At 47.9% G+C, this 16,882-nt stretch overlaps 1 protein-coding gene across 3 annotated transcripts in view; it reads right to left on the bottom strand.

The window, feature by feature from the left end:
• LOC147606938 (nucleolar-like protein) overlaps positions 1–14,192 on the bottom strand; it is a 62,113-nt gene extending 47,921 nt beyond the window's left edge. For 2 of the 3 annotated variants that reach the window (XR_015264916.1, XM_086791614.1), the window contains exons 1-2: positions 13,809–14,192; positions 13,539–13,673 (exon numbers count right to left, since the gene is read on the bottom strand). Coding sequence is in view for 1 of the 3 variants with exons in the window: in XM_086791614.1 (XP_086647740.1) it covers positions 13,539–13,673; positions 13,809–14,078 (405 nt within the window). In the remaining 2 variants the exon portion in view is untranslated. The remainder of the gene's footprint in view (positions 1–13,538; positions 13,674–13,808) is intronic. The other variant, XR_015264915.1, reaches the window with a different exon arrangement.
• Positions 14,193–16,882: the final 2,690 nt, after the last annotated feature.

Below are 16,882 nucleotides of genomic sequence, written 5' to 3'. Positions count from 1 at the left end.
TGACTGCCAGTAAGAATGAGATCATCCACATAAAGGATGATAATCGTGACCATGCCGCGTTCCCGAAAGAGATACAGGTTTGGATCTACAACCGATCTCTGAAATCCAGTCCGAACAAAGAAGGAATCAATCTTCTGGTTCCAAGCCCGGGGAGCCTGCTTAAGACCATACAAGGCCTTACCTAACCTGTAAACCATCCCTTCAAATCCTGGAACAGTAAAGCCTGGAGGCTCCTCAACATACACCTCCTCCTGCAGGTCACCATTAAGGAACGCAGATTTTACATCCATTTGATATACGGGCCACCTCTAAAAAGAAGCAAGGGCAAGAACGGTCCAAAACGTGGACATCCGTGCTGTCGGTGCAAAGGTATCCTCGTAGTCGATGCCTGGCCGCTGAGCATAACCTTTAGCCACAAGTTTGGCTTTGTGTTTGTCCCCACTGACCCATCAGATGCATATTTGGTCTTAAAGACCCATTTGACACCAATGACTGACCGCTTTGACGGCCTTGGAACCAACTCCCAAGTGTTGTTCTTCTCGATGGCATCAAGTTCCACCTGCATGGCTTGCCTTCAAGTATCTTGTGAAAGGGCTTCCTTCACGGAAGTGGGCTCTTTGTCCCGCATAATACGAGACATCAAAGCATAGTTCACTTGAAGAAGCTCCGCTGTATTGCTTTTATCTCAGACTCTGTGTGATCTTCGAGGGCCGTCCTCCGTGGTCCATTCGGAGGGTAACTCCATGACACCTGACTCCCGAAGGGTGTCTAACAACCACCTAGGTACTCGAACAGATCGTGGAGCCTCTTGTGATCGCGGGGGCTCTACTCCAGCTGCGGGCTCAACCTCCTGTACTGATTGAGGTTGATCAACTGGAATGATGGTCTTGGAATCATCATCATACTCCTCTGGATCTCCAAGAAGTGGCGGCTCCTCGACAATGTACACTAGAACTGTCAGAATACGCAGCGGAGATGATGACCAGATCTGGGAACACAAGAGCAAAACGCATGCAGAAAAATACAGCACAAGAGAGAGAGAGATAGAGGCGTGTAACTCTGCTCTATATACACAAGAAAATCCCGGGTATGATACACAAATGGTATGGGGGCTGGGGGCCTATTTATATGCCCCCATATGAGCAATCGGCCTGCTGAAAAAGGCACTCCACGACTATATCATCAGTCAGCCAGCAATAAATGAGGCCCACGACTGCATACATCCAGTCGGCCAGCAGTACAGAGGTCCACGACTGCTGTTGGGCAGTCGGCCAGTCACATGACTGCTGATGGGCCAGTCGGCCAGCCACTCAGTGCTCCTGCCAACCTCTGGCATCCCTCCACACCACTGGAAAATGGGAAAAAATAGGGAAAAAATACGGGGAGTGAGGAAAAATGATAAAACACCTCATAAGGGCAGGCACACCCACAACAAAGGCCCTGGTGTATAAAACTAGACAAAAGATGACTTCTAACACCCCCTCTCAGCTCCTGGCTGTGAAACCAACCACAGGGAGCTGGGATGCCGCCAGAGCAAATCTTGAGAAAGCGACTTCGTGAAGAGGTCCACAGTACTGTCCTCGGTCGAACAAAACTCTAGCAAGATGTCATCAGCAACGATCTGTTCACGAACAAAGTGCCTCTGGATGACCATGGGTTCCTCCAGTGGAAGCCGAAACCTGCAATGCAACCTCTGCAGCCTCACCACCTCACAAGCAGCATCACAAGCAGCCCGATACTCTGCCTCAATCCGCGACAAGGCAAAAGATGACTGCCTCTTACTGCTCCGTAGAACTTCTCCTAGGCCTGAAGTAGATCTCCTCGTGTCCGGATCTCCTCCCCAAACCGAGTCACTCCATCCGTGGAGTCGGACCCCATTCAACAATCCCCCTCCTGTGTACAAGAGTCCATGATCCTTCGCATGCCGCAGAAACCACAGGAAACGCAATACTGCCTTCCAAAGAGTCATCGGCAACCATGAGCTCAATTGCCTCATCAGGAAGCTCCCGTCCAATCTGGTGTCCATCAACCAAATCAATGAACCATACAGCTTCTGAGTCAAAGAGACATCACACTGCTCACAAGGATCAACACCTGTTACGGTGTACAAACAAGTCCTGGAAACCTGATGAAGACCATACAAGGCCTTCTAAAACCTGTCAACCACCCCCTCTGAGTTCGGAACCACAAAGCCTGGAGAAACCACCTCCTTCTGCAAGTAATCACCTGTCAGTGGAAAGAACATCCTCATCTACTGGAGGTTCTTTGTCCCGAATACGACGAGACATCAGAGCATAAGTTACCTGTTCAGTTTCCTCTGACTGATGAACACAGGAACTACCAACATCAGTACTGGAAAGTTCCTGCCAACTGTTGCCATCTACTGGCAAGCTATCCACCATCTGGTCCCGAAAAGCCTGCACCTGCAACGTATCCACACTTAAGTGGCAATTACCAGACTGCCACTCATCACAAACTTGAGGACCTTGGAGAGAGAGTGCTGAAAGCTTGTAAACTCCATTCTCCACTCCGCCTTCCCAAACCACCTGACCTGTTGCTTTGTCCCGGAGAGCAACAAAATGCTCATCAAACTCCACCCGTACGCCAGTCTTGCAAACTTGATGCACTGACAACAGATGAAAACCAAGTGACGGAACATACAACACCTGGGAGGAATGCTTCCCCCCTCTGCCATCGGGAACTATCTCCATCCTACCCTCACTGTGAACTAGGATAGTGGATGTATCCCCAGTAAGAATGTGACCAAAAAGCCTGCACAGATCCTGTAAACCAGAGCGGGAAGGAGTCATGTGCCTGGAAGCACCGCTGTCTAGAATCCACTCCCGAGTATCTGTTGCGGAGAGTCCTCCAATCTCCTCCCTGCCTGAAGAAAATGAAACATCAGTGTCCACCACCTCCAGGTGCACAAAAGCCGGAGTCTTCATGATTGTTGCTGAGGAATCTTCACCCTTCTCAGTCTTCCGCTTGGGACACTGCCTCCAATAGTGGCCTTTCTCGCCACAATCATTACATGTCCTCTCTGCCTTTAGTTTCTCGCGGTCAGTAAACGGACTTCTTCTCAGAAGACTTCTCCGACGAAGCCTTCCCTTTGCCCGTGTTATGGCCTTTCGACCGTTGGCCAGTTAAGGCCTCCGAACCTCCACCCTGAGGAGGGTTCGTGAATCGTTCCTCCTGGTCCAGGACCATGGGCACAAGCTCCTCCCACGTGATGGTGCTGAGCCTGCCACTGGTAATCAAAGACGAGTAAAATGCTGAGTACGAAGAGGGCAAATGTGACAGCAACGTTATGGCCATGTCCTCTGACGATATCTCCTTCCCAACCTGAAGAACTTCCTGCTGAAGAGCCTGCAGCTTGTTAATATGCTCCCGCATCGTCGACGACTTTGCAGGGTTCATAACCCGCATCTGCACTTCCAAGGAGATCCTCTTCATGGGCGATACCCTGTTGTAATGAGAGGCCAAATGCTGCCATATACCTCTGGCCAGCGTCATGTGCTTTACATGATTGATTACCTGCGCGGTGTGCAGTTGAGAAATATAAACGAACGGACCCTGGCGTTGACACAATCCCACAACTGTGTCTGAGCCTCCCGGTCCTTTCGGGTTGACGGTAACTCCCCTTCCTCTACTTCCGGCCGTGGAATACCAACAACGACGAAATCTACGAGGTTGTAAGACTCCAGAACAGATTCCATCATAACCTTCCATATGCCGTAGTTGCTCCCGTCCAACTGACGGTCAACCAGGAACGTGGGGAGTGTCGGGTGTCAGAGTTAGTGCATGCGGAAGCCACACTCATACACACGTAGAGAGAAAGAGAGAGAAGTTGACGCAGAGAGAGAGAGAGAGAGAGTAAAGTTGACGAACAGCTTTGATATTAGCAATGAATAGATTGAATAATACAATGGGTGGGCATGGGTATATATACCCTCACAAGTGAAATGGCCGACTCCTTTGTTACGACTCAATGTCACATGAGATACTATATTTAACACCCTCTCTGTAGCTCATAGTGGGCATAGATGAAGAAACCAAGTCGATGACACCCTAGCATGGCCTTTGCTAGGTACACCTCGGATAATGCACCAATCAACCTGTCTCCACAAGAAAATGCCATTTTGAGCTTTAGCTGCCACATAGAATAATGAATTGCAGACAACTCCACATTCATGATCCCCCATTCGTTGAACTGCGAACACATCACGTCCAAAAAATCTCTGAATGCTTGAACTGTCACACACGACGCCCAAAATTCTGCTACACAATGAACTAGGAACTCATCCCATCCATAGTCTACTACCAATGAACTACGAACACATCACGTCCATAGATTTGTCAAGCTGTTCCATGCCAGATGCATGTGCCTTGAACTCCGACACACGGGTCCAAATCACCAAAACGGGAGCACAGACTGCCCCTCTCTGCCACTCACATGCCTCTCTCTGGCTGAAGCACATGGTAGCATCCATCCACCAAGCTAGAATGCTGGAGCATGTGCCAGTGTAGTCCTCGCCACACCGGCAGACGCCGTAGCATCCCTAGTAGAATCACTGTCACTGTCATCCTCGTCAGCTTTGCCTTTGCCTTTGTCATTCGTCGAGCCTTGAGCTTTAGCTTTGGATTTGCAATCCCGAGCCAAATGCCCTCGCTTTCCGCACTTATAACAACGGCTCCTAGACTTCTTATTGGATTCCGATGCAGCATGTGCCGATTCTACATCCTTCGGAACCCGAATCTTGCCTTGGGAAATGAGCACTGCTTCCTCCTCAATGAGAAAAGAGCTGAGATCATCAAATTCCAGCTTTTCCTTCGTGACTTGTAAGCGTAATGCCCTCGAGACCATCTCGTACTCCTCAGGCAACTTCGTAAGAACCAAGGCAGCTAACTGGGCACTAGTTAATGCACTATTCATAGCCGATAACTGATCATGGATAACCTTTGCCTTCATTAGAAGTGACTGCATAGAGGTCCCGGTTTCAAACTTGATGGAAAACAACTGGCCGAGAAGGATTACTGCTCGCATTGTTGAGTCTCGATCAAACAGTCCTGCAAGCTTTGACCACATTTCCTTGGCAGTCTCTTTAAAGTCTGAATGGCAGGGGAAATTTCCTTGGTGAGAGATTCTGCAATCGCCGACATCGCCTTCGCATTGTGAGCATCCCAATCCACAAGAGATTTGAGAAACTCCTCCTCCTGAAGACGTGTGAACCGATTGCTATCCCTTCGGGGACGTTCCTCCGAGCCATCAACAATGTCCCATAAGCCTTTTCTGCTAAACCATAGCCTCATGATCAAGTTCCAATGCGCATAGTTGTCGCCATTCAGTTTGTCGTCCTTGCTTGAACACGGGAGACCCATCTCATAAACTCCGTCCAAGATCTTCTCAGTCGATCCAAACCTCCTCTCCGTAGCCAACGCCCTCTTGTAACAGTCAACACAGTTGAAATCTCGTCCCGAGTCCTCGAGCACTTTGACCTGCAAGTCTTGGCCGCGTCTTGGATTCCACTCCCGAGGCTCCACCCTTGCGTCACCGGTGCCCTCCTGGCCTGCTATGATGCTTCTCAAAGCAAAACCAGCCTCCAAAGTGCTCTAAAAAACTGGCCGACCAGCAACAGGGCAGGAAAACGCAAGCCCACGAAAACGCAGCACTGAAGCTCTTGCTCGCTGCAGTCGCTTGTGGTGTGCAACCTTGCGCCACCAAGCGCTACTGGAACAAAAAACGCAGGGGTCTCCCCGTTAGCCTCTTCCTAGCATCGAACCGGAGCCTGTACTCTCGGACGTCACCTGCAGGCTCCACGACATCGGCAGCAAACCGCACTCTCTTCCTCTTCTCCACCTCTCTATGCGCTTGTCCAAGGACCCTAGAGCCTCAGCTCTGATACCATGTCAGAGTTAGTGCATGCGGAAGCCACACTCATACACACGTAGAGAGAAGGAGAGAGAAGTTGACGCAGAGAGAGAGAGAGAGAGAGTAAAGTTGACGAACAGCTTTGATATTAGCAATGAATAGATTGAATAATACAATGGGTGGGCATGGGTATATATACCCTCACAAGTGAAATGGCCGACTCCTTTGTTACGACTCAATGTCACATGAGATACTATATTTAACATCGGGATCTTCACATGCCTCTCAGCCATCTCTAGTAAATCTGCCATCGCGGGGATGTACTCTGAAAAGGGTGGGTGGGTGGGTGGGTGGGAACAAAGAAGAACTAATACCTGCAAGTGGCTGTCCAGCAAATCAGCCCGCCGTCCTCTTGCTTCTCCTCTTCCCGAGCAGTCCAAAACAATCCACCAATCAGCCACACAACAGTCCCCCTTTTGCTCACACAAATCCCAAGAACTATCTAGAGCCTAGGGCTCTGATACCATGTCAGAATACGCAACGGAGATGATGACCAGATCTGGGAACACAAGAGCAAAACACATGCAGAAAAATACAGCACAAGAGAGAGAAATGAAATGAAATACAGCACAAGAGAGAGAGATAGAGGCGTGTAACTCTGCTCTATATACACAAGAAAATCCCGGGTATGATACACAAATGGTATGGGGGCTGGGGGCCTATTTATATGCCCCCATATGAGCAATCGGCCTGCTGAAAAAGGCACTCCACGACTGCATCATCGGTCGGCCAGCAATAAATGAGGCCCACGACTGCATACATCCAGTCAGCCAGCAGTACAGAGGTCCACGACTGCTGTTGGGCAGTCGGCCAGTCACATGTCCGCTGATGGGCCAGTCGGCCAGCCACTCAGTGCTCCTGCCAACCTCTGGCATCCCTCCACACCACTGGAAAATGGGAAAAAATAGGGAAAAAATACGGGGAGTGAGGAAAAATGATAAAACACCTCATAAGGGCGGGCACACCCACAACAAAGGCCCTGGTGTATAAAACTAGACAGGAGATGACTTCTAACAGGAACATGCTCGTCAAAGACCACATCCCGGCTAACAACAATCTCGTTCCTGTCTGGATCATACAATCTGTATCCCTTGGAAAGAGAATTATACCCCACAAATACAAGCTTGCGGGACTTGGAGTCAAGCTTCCCCCTCTGCTTCTTCGGAATATGTACATACGCGTCACTCCCAAAGTGCGAGACATCGCCAAAGTATGCCTCAAATGGAGTCATATGGGGTACTGAAGTCGTCGGAGATCAGTTGAGGGTATGGACAGCCGTTGCCACAGCCTCTCCCCAAAGTGGACGAGGAAGATCACGATGCTCCAGCATGGTCCTCGCCATCTCCACCACAGTCCTGTTCTTGCGTTCAACAACTCCATTCTCCGAAGGCAATCCTGTATTGGCCAGTTCCCTTTTGATGCCATGATCTGCACAAAATCTGAGAAATACAGTCGAGGAGAATTCACCTCCTTTATCAGCCCCGAGAGTCTTGACCTGAAATCTAGACTCTTTCTCCACCATCACGTGCCAATCCTTGAACCGTGCAAAGCTTGGTCCTTTTGGGAAAGAAAGTAGACCCACGTGAATCTGGTACAATCATCAACAAGCAGCATAAAGTAGAGAGATCCTCCCAAGGATGGTGTCTGCTGAGGTCCACACAAGTCAGTGTGAATGCTTACCACGTATGCAAGAACTGCAACGCCCTTGCCTACTAACAACATCTGGCAAGCCAACCACCATCTAGTCTCGGAAAGTTTGCCTCAAAGCATCCACATTTAAGTAGCCAAAACGAAAGTGCCACAAGTCTCCGACCTGAGAACCTGTCAAGGAGGAGAGTGCAGAGAGCTTGTAGATACCATTCTCCACACCGCCTTCCCAAACAACCTGGCCAGTCTCACGGTCCCGTAGAGCAACTGAATGCTCCTCAAATTCCACCCGAAAGCCAGTCTTGCATACTTCATGCACTGACAAAAGATGAAAACCCAGAGCAGGGACATAAAGAACACGGGAAGCATGCTTGCCCCCCTTGCCGTCGGGAATAATCTCCATCCGGCCCTCACTATGTATCGGAATAGTGGAGTTGTCGCCAATAAAGATGCGACCTAACTGCCGTTTTAGATCCAGAAAGAAGTCACGGGAAGGAGTCATGTGCCTGGAAGCACCACTGTCAAGAATCCATTCCCGGGTATCCTTCGCGGTGAAGCCAACTGTGCCTCCTCGCTCGAAGATGATGAAGCGTCGGAGTCCATCGTCTCTAAGTGCACAAATGCCGGAGTCTTTGCAGCTGAGGCTGAGGAATCAGCACTCTTCCTGTCCGCTTAGGACACTTCCTCCAATAGTGGCCTTTCTCGCCACAATCATTGCAGGATCTTTCGGCCTTCAGCTTCTCTCGTTCTAAGTCAGGCTTCTTCTCAGAAGACCTCTGGTGAAGCCTTCCCTTTGCCCTTGTTGTTATTCCGGCCTTTCGACCGTTGGCCACTTAAGGCCTCCGAACCGCCGCTGTGAGGAGGGTTCGTGAAACGTTCCTCCTCGTCCTAGACCATTGGCACAAGCTCCTCCCAGGTGATGGTGCTGAGCCTGCCACTCGTAATCAACGACGAGTAGAAAACAGAATACTGAGCAGGCAAGTGGGACAGCAAAGTGATGGCCATGTCTTCGGATGATATCTCTTTCCCAGCTTGTAGGACTTCCTACTGAAGGGCCTGCAGCTTGTTAATGTGTTCCCGCATCGTCGAGGACTTTGCAGGGTTCATAACCCGCATCTGCACTTCCAAGGAGATCCGTTTCATGGATAATACCTTGTTATAAAGAGAAGCCAAGTGCTCCCATATGCCTCTCGCCAGCGTCATGTGCTTTACATGATTGATCACTTGTGGTGTGCAGTTGAGGAAAATAAATGACCGGACCCTGGCGTTGACACGATCCCACATGTGTGCCTGTGCCTCTCGATCCTCCTTCATCGACAATAACTCCCCTTCCTCTGCTTCTGGCCGTGGAACCCCGATGATGAAATCAGCAAGGTCATATGACTCCAGCACAGACTCCATCATGACCTTCCAGATGCCGTAATTGGACCCGTCCAACTGACGGTCCACTGGGAACGTGGGGAGAGTCGAAATCTTCACGTGCTTCTCAACCATCTCTAGTAAATCTGCCATCACGGGGATTAAACTGAAAAGGGTGGGTGGGTGGGAAAAAAAATCTCTAAAACCTACAAGTGGCTGTCCAGCACCTTAGCCTGCCTTCCTCTTCCAACTTCTCTTTCCAAACAGTCCAAAACAGTCCACCAATCAGCAACCTAACGATCCCCCTCTTGCTCATAAAACTCCCAAGATCTATCACAAGCCTAGGGCTCTGATATACCAGCTGTGTGACCCCTCTGCCCCCTCTGTGCACCGGATTCCCGGTTGCTACTAGCAGAGCGGAAGTAGCTTCCTCTTGCGTGCGGGGCAGGGTTTCCCGCTTGGGGCCTCGCCCTCGAATGTCCGGACACGAGACTAATCTAATGGTCATTCCGAAACTGAAACCGGGAAAATTTCCCTTGCCCGAAATACGGAGACGATTTTCTTAATGAATTTTCTAACGGGGGCAAGAGACTAAACTATCCTTCACCTGATTAAACCAGATAGAAGGAAAACTATTACTAACTTAACTTGAAGAAATCAACGCTTTTTTCCTAACCGTAATCAAGCACAGTCATTGATCTAATCATTTGAGGAAATCAACACTTTTTTCCTAATCAAAATCAGGCACAGCCATTGATCTACTCATTTGACCATGTCAGAATATGCAGCGGAAATGATAACCAAACTTGGGTTGACAAGAGCAAGTAGAATGCAGAAAATAGACAGCACAAGAGACACAGAGAAATAGGTGTGTAAACTCTTCTCTATGCACAAGATCCCGCAAAATACTGAATGATACAATGGTAAGGAGCATGGCATGCAGTCGGCCTACGCTAGAGGCTCTCCACGATTGCATAAAGCAGTCGGCCAGCAATGAATACCTCCACGACTGAAGAAACCACGTCGGCCAGCCATGAGCATCTCCACGACAGTGTAAAACAGGTCAGCCAGCCATGAGGTGCAGTCGGCCAGCACCATGTGCTCCTGCCAACCATCTGGCATCCATCCACACCATGGAAAAAATGGAAAAAATAGGGAAAAAATACGGGGAGTGAGGAAAAATGATAAAACACCTATACAAGGCGGGCACACCCACAACAGAGGCCCTGGTGTATAAATATAGATAGGAGATGACTTCTAACAACCACATGGTGGGAGATGACTTCTAACAACCACATGGTGGATGGCTTGCCAGATGATGGCGTAGGCAGGAACATTCCAGTTCTTGCGTTCGTCAGTCATCAGAGGAGCCTTTACAGGTAAACTATGCTTTGATGTCTCATATCATTCGGGACAAAGAGCCTACTACAATTGAGGAAGCTCTTTCCCAAGAGACTTGTAGGAAAGCCATGCAAGTGGTAGATGGTGACTTGCGGGAGGAGGTGTCTGTTGAGTAACCTCCAGGCTTTGAGGTTCAGGGATCAGAGGGGGTGGTTTACAAGCTCCGGAAGGCCTTGAATGGTCTTCGGCAAGTTCCCAGGACTTGGCATACCAAAGTTACAGTTGATTATTCTTGTGAGCAGGTTGTATCGGAAGCGGTTTGGTTCATTGATTTGGTTGCTGAACACCAGATTGGACTTGAGCTCCCCGGTGGGGCTGTTGAGCTCATTCATTCAAATGCCTTGAAAGACTCGTTGGGACGCAGGATTGTGGATCTTGCGGTATCTGCAGGGTACGAAGGATCTTGGACTCTTCTATGACACTAGAGGGGGAACGACGGATAGAGTCAGCCTCCACGGTTGGAGTGACTCAGATTGGGGAGGAGATCCAAACACGAGATCTACATCAGGCTACGAATTTACCCTTGGCTCATGAGCTATTTCCTGGAGCAGTAAGAGGCAGCCAACTATTGCCTTGTCGTCTACAGAGGCAGAGTACCGGGCTCCTTGCAAGGTTGTGTGGCTGCGGAAGTTGCTTGGCGAGATTGGGTTTCCGTAGAAGGAACCCACGGTCATCCAGTGCAATAACCAGAGCTGTATGGCTATTGCTCGGAACCCGGTCTTCCATGCCCGGACCAAGCAGATAGAAATACACTGTCACTTTGTTCGTGAGAAGATTTTGGCTCATGACATCTTGCTTGTTTATTGTTCGACAAAGAACAATGTGGTGGACCTCTTCACAAAGTCTCTACCTCAGGCTATGTTCCGGCAACACTCCAGCTCCCTGGGGTTGGTTCCACATCTAGGAGCTGAAAGGGGGTGTTAGCAATCATCTCCTATCTGTACCATAGTGCTCACAGAGGGCCTTTGTTGTGGGTGTGCCTGCCCAGAGTGTTTTCTCATTTTTTTCCATTTTTCCATGTATTTTTCCCTGTTTTTATTGTCGTGGGGCAGTAGTGTGCTGGCCGACTGTTTTCTGTCCTAGCCGACTTGCTATTTTTGGCAGTTGTGGACATGCAGGGTGCTGTCAGTTGCTTTTAGGCTCGCTGACCAGCACTGAGGGGTGATATAAATATCACCCTTGGCCCCCCACACTTTTCAGTACTGGATCTTGTGTATAGAGCAGAGTTTATACTCCCTCTCTCTTCCGCGTTTTGTTCTCTACTGCAATTCTCTTATTTTTGCTGTGCATTCTGACAGGTGTTAGCGGACAAAAAGGGCGGAAATTCTTTACAAAGGGCTCTATTGAGCATGTAGGCTAGTAGGGGCACCAAAATATCATCGGCATGTGAGATGTACTCGACCATGAATCCCTCGTGATCTTGGGCCTATCCATTACGTAGTCTACGGATGGCCTTGAGAACCATGCTCTTTGTGGAGAAGGTGGAGGTAGTGGGGCGGGAATCTGGTGGTGGGGGTAGAGGTGGCTAATGGGGGATATGATAGAAGGAGCGTGCATAAGAGTGCCAGGTGTGGAAAGGCAATGTTCTTGGAGTTTCCTCCAAGCCTCTTCGCAACTCGGTCCTAGGAAGAGTCGGAATAATTCATCCTCTTTCGAGCGTAGAACTCCTATTTCTTAAGGTTGGGTGAGGCATTGAGAAATCTGTTGCGCTTGGTGCTTTGTGATTTACCCAATTTGTACCTCATGCTTAAGATGGGACCCTGTGGCTTGGCATTCATCACCATACCAACAGTTCTGGGGTATGGAACCGCAAGGTGGCTTGGCAGTAGACCGCCACATGCAAATGAAAGAAGTGGTGGCAAATGTATAGAGAATGGTGGTGAGCTGTGATGTGAGGGCAGGTAGGGGGACAATAGGATTGACATCCTGGAGTTGGCGATAGATGTAATTGGAGTAAACAGGGTCAAGCTCGTGATCAAAACAGACCTAGGTGTAATGTGAGATGGGGAGTGGTGGCAGGGGAATGGGTGGTGTGCAAGTAAGAGTGAAAGAGAGGTAGGCATTGTCAGCTTCAAAGGGGGGTGGCGAGATAGAGAAGTCGGAAAGAAGGTGTGCCAAAGCCAAAGATCCCATCAAGTAATCCACGGTATTGGTACCTCCTAAGTAAGGAGGGAGGTGAGAGCATCGGAGGAGAGCCAAAGCGACATCCCGTTAGACCATGTGAAGCTCCCAGCTCTAAGAAATGTCTCCCATATACCATGGGTTATCTATTAGACTCCTCAGCAACTGACCGCAGAGGTATGTGAACCAAGAGCCTTCTCATGCAATCCCAAGCCCAAAGAAGGGATTAACCAAAGGGGAGGATGGGGGACGATGCTCTCCCTCCTTCAAAGATAAAGCGTAGGCTGTATATCCAGTCACGTCCCCTAACCGGACTACACCTCATAACCTGCTGCATGAGAAAGTCCTTCCATGGCTCAATGCCATGAAGAAATCCCCTACAATCAATCTCTTCACACTTTCATTGCACTTGTCATCTTACATTTTGTCCACAGAATCCAACTGCCAAATCAGCTTGCCACGTGCCCCCCATCCACCTTTCCTCCCCTCATTAGAGCTCCCACTAAAGCCTATCTAGCACATAGAGGCATGTGCACATGTATTTGGAGGAGTGGATCACGTGGCATCCCTCTTGCTTATCATTTTGTATTATTGGTCGTGGTAAAAAAGCCCCCTTTGCATTATCTAAGTCTTGATCAGCAATGTTGTTATGCAGTGCTTCCATGTTTGAGATTTGTCCTTGATTTTGTTATGCTTTTAGTATCAGTATTGTTTTTCCATCTTGCAAGTCTGTCTTCTTTATCATTGACAGCCTACAATACATTTCATCCTGTTATAGTCAGTTTTGAGCTTTACGACACAATATATACATGTATATACACAGACACGTACATATCAATTTCTGTTCATCCTATATGTATGTATGCAAGCACATTGCATGCATGAACATATGCATGATCCTCGATTATGGTTGGTACCATGAATCTCCTTGAAAGTACAACCTATGCTATTTGTGAGTTAAGATGCACTCGCACAACCCCTTGACAATGATAATCCCGGGATATGCCACTCCAACCAGTTGTAAGATGCAGAAAACTTAACGGCTCAAAAAGCAAGTCAAATTTCTAAAATATGGGCATGCCTGTCTTTCTCTCTGGAACCGCAAAATAGCCTTGTCTTCCTCAGCAAGCGCTTCGTCGTCTTCACCGAAACGATGATCCAGGAAAACGTTAGCTTTGCCTCTGCTTTTGAACTCTTGCAGGATGGTCTTCTTCCGCTGGAAAAGAACAACGAAATAAGCAGAGTGGATTCAGTGAGTCATTTTCTTGCAGAAATCTCTGAATGAACATAGCTCTGGTGTTTGACATGCGCGCTTCGGACATGGATAACCTAAAAAACAGAGCGACCCTACCTTCTCGATGGCAGCGGAGCGAGAGAGGCCAACACGGCGCCCTTCAACTGTGCGTTTTTTGCCGATGACATCGAACTTGCGCTTGGTCCACCGGCTCTCAAACAGGCTAGAGTCGCCCCCACCCTTGCCCTTGCCCTTGCCCTTCGCGATAGCCACAGATTCCGGCGCGCCCGCCCGTGCTCGCTTCGCTGCTGCAGCAGCAGAAAAAGAAGATGCCAATGCTGCCGCACGGCCCTTTCTCTTTGCGGAATTCTTTTGCTTGGCCGCCATGGCAGCTAAACTCTGAACGCAGGGAGAAAGCCTTCGCGCGCGTATGTGTGGGTTTTAGAGACGTTTCCAAATGGTGCGGACATTAGCTCAGGCAACATACGTGTGTGAAAAGCCAACATAGTCATGTTTATGTATAGTCTTTATAATCAATGAGAGATGATATTATAATTCGGCCCTTTTCCTCACATTCCCACAAGGCCATTTAATGCAACCTGGCCAAGTTCTGCAAAAGATTTCCAATTGTGCCGAAATTGGCACTTAGTTAAAATTTTGTAGCAACCTTAGAGTGGAAAGTCTTGGGCGGATGTACAAAATTTTTTAAAAAATTTGACGTTTCGCGAGCATTCTCGAGCTTTCTTTTCTGGATGCTTCGATGAAAGCTTTATAAGTCCGATGAGGGCCATTTCAATGCGAGAGAGAGAGACAGAGAGGGAGAGACAGAGAGAGACGATGTCTGCAGTTTCAATCTAGAGAGAGAGAGAGAGAGAGAGAGAGAAGGACGATCTAGTTTCAATCCACACACACACACACACACACACACACACAGAGAGAGAGAGAGAGGGACGATCTAGTTTCAATCCACAAAGAGAGAGAGAGAGAGAGAGAGAGAGGGACGATCCCTGTGATTTGGACGATCACACTCGAATTTTCTTTTATTAATTTAGATCAGGCAATAATTAAATAAAATAGCGCATTGGTGATTATATAAGGTTTGTGACCTTAGATAATTCCTTAATTAGCGCCCACTTGCGGGCACTAATTAATGAATTTGGGCAATAGCCCGAATATGGGATTCCATTTGCATTTGCCAAGTTAAATAGGCTCACAAGAAAAGCCCCTAAGTAATCAGAGAGTTCATTCAGGGGTATAGCATCATCAATGTTAGTAAAATGGCCACACGTCAAAGAGTGATCTTTTATGTTTGTTTGTGAATCATCTCCAACCTCGAGGCAAACGAGATTAAAAAAGGGACAATGCTAGTGAAGGCTAGGGAGGCATTGAATTAATTAGTTGATTGTCGAACTAACAAATTTCGAGACCAAAAATTGATGGTGGGCAAGGGCTCAACAACTATGAAGATTGAATAAATGTCAATCCATGAGAAGAGTGTGAATACTAAAGCAACACGATAGGTTCTGCAAGGTCAACATGTAAGAGTATTGACCAAAGAAAAGATCAAACTAATGTCTCACTAATGTCAACGCCTCCTCTCAAATGCACCAAATGACATTGATTGCACACACAACATGGCACAAGATTTTATTCTCAAAACTTAATCTCCATTATTTGATTAACGGGCTTCACTTGTTTACAAAGGTGCCAAGAGGCACAACTAATAATTCCGATCCACATATGAAAGTCCTTGTAAGGGGTGGCACGACCTCTCTCTCTCTCTCTCTCTCTCTCTCTCTCTCTCTCACACACACACACACACACACACACACATGGCATGAAGCCATGTAGCATGCTAAAACCCTAATTTGCTACTAGTAGCCAATGCTTAAGAAGTAATGCCAGGCTTTCTCTCTCCTCATGTTGCCTACTTCTCTCTTCGAACCCAATTTTACTGCTTTCTCTGCCTTTGAAACCGGTTCACACCCTACATGCCAACACCATCCTAACAATCATGCTTGAGGAAGAGAAGTGTCACTATACACGTGAGAGTGATGAGCTTGCAAGCGGACTCACCAAAAGAGGATGGTGAGACTTTATGCAGGCAAATGGGTATCACAAACACCCCATTTATAGATGTGTGGCAAGTGGGAAAGGATTTGACAAGGATCTCCTCCTTAAGTTCAAGGATGTGGAGTCCCATTTGGCCTTCTTAAAGAAGAGGGTCACCCTCTAAACCACAAATATACCTTCTTAAAGAAGAGAGTCACCCTCTGAACTACCAAATATACCTTAGAGATGACCTCACACCCCTATAGGTGGAGCACAAGAAAGCTAGGATGGTTTTGATTATGGAAGCTCAAAATTGGGCGCAATCAATTACAGTCCACATAGTCATTGATGATGAGCATCTCCCTAAATAGAGGTATTGGGGTCTGTGGGACCACTTCAGTTCTACAAATAGCCACTTGGAACTGTAATGGTACCATATAGTCAAATCTAGGAGGATTTTTCAAGACCCTTATTGCTCACGACATCATCTTCCACTCAAAGACATATTAGAGCCCCGAGAGAGGTTTACCTAATAGGTTGTAGAGTATGTAGGGTAGTCATATAGGTTGTAGAGTATGTAGGGTAGTCATATAGGTATTGAGATATCGAGCTCAACTGCGAATATAAATGACACGCTAGGATGATGACACCTCTGCACTTATGCCAGTGGCATGGTTGGTGACGTTGCCATTGGTTTACTGGCTCTACGATGACAGCCACTTTGGTTACTAGAGTTATGGCATAGTTATAGTGCCAACTTATATAGTCGAGTTCACACTATGGACCTTGTATGTTTTAGTAGCAAAGTACTTTCCCTCATAGTATGTATTCTTATCTTTATGTTATGGTGGTAAATAGGTAAGAAGAAAGAAGAAAATGGAACCCTTAGATTCTTTTCATAGTATAAGAGCGACAATTCGTGTAACGAGCTCAAGAGGCAAACACGGGTAAGGGTAGTAGGAGGGGGGCACTATTATATCTTGGGGAGCCCTATTTGGTGAAACAAAATTGTAATGTGTTCACCTACTAACAAGGGGCCTCACTATCATTATTTTGGCCATTTGGAGTTATTTCAGACCCCATTTTGGGCCAGCAAAGTTTTCGCAAACACTCTACGCAAAAGTACCGACAATGATAGT

The sequence above is a fragment of the Cibotium barometz genome, chromosome 56, assembly GCF_041138505.1.
Source record: "Cibotium barometz isolate CiBa-2024 chromosome 56, ASM4113850v1, whole genome shotgun sequence".
Taxonomy (NCBI): domain Eukaryota; kingdom Viridiplantae; phylum Streptophyta; class Polypodiopsida; order Cyatheales; family Cibotiaceae; genus Cibotium; species Cibotium barometz.
This window is presented reverse-complemented; position numbering and strand designations above follow the sequence as displayed.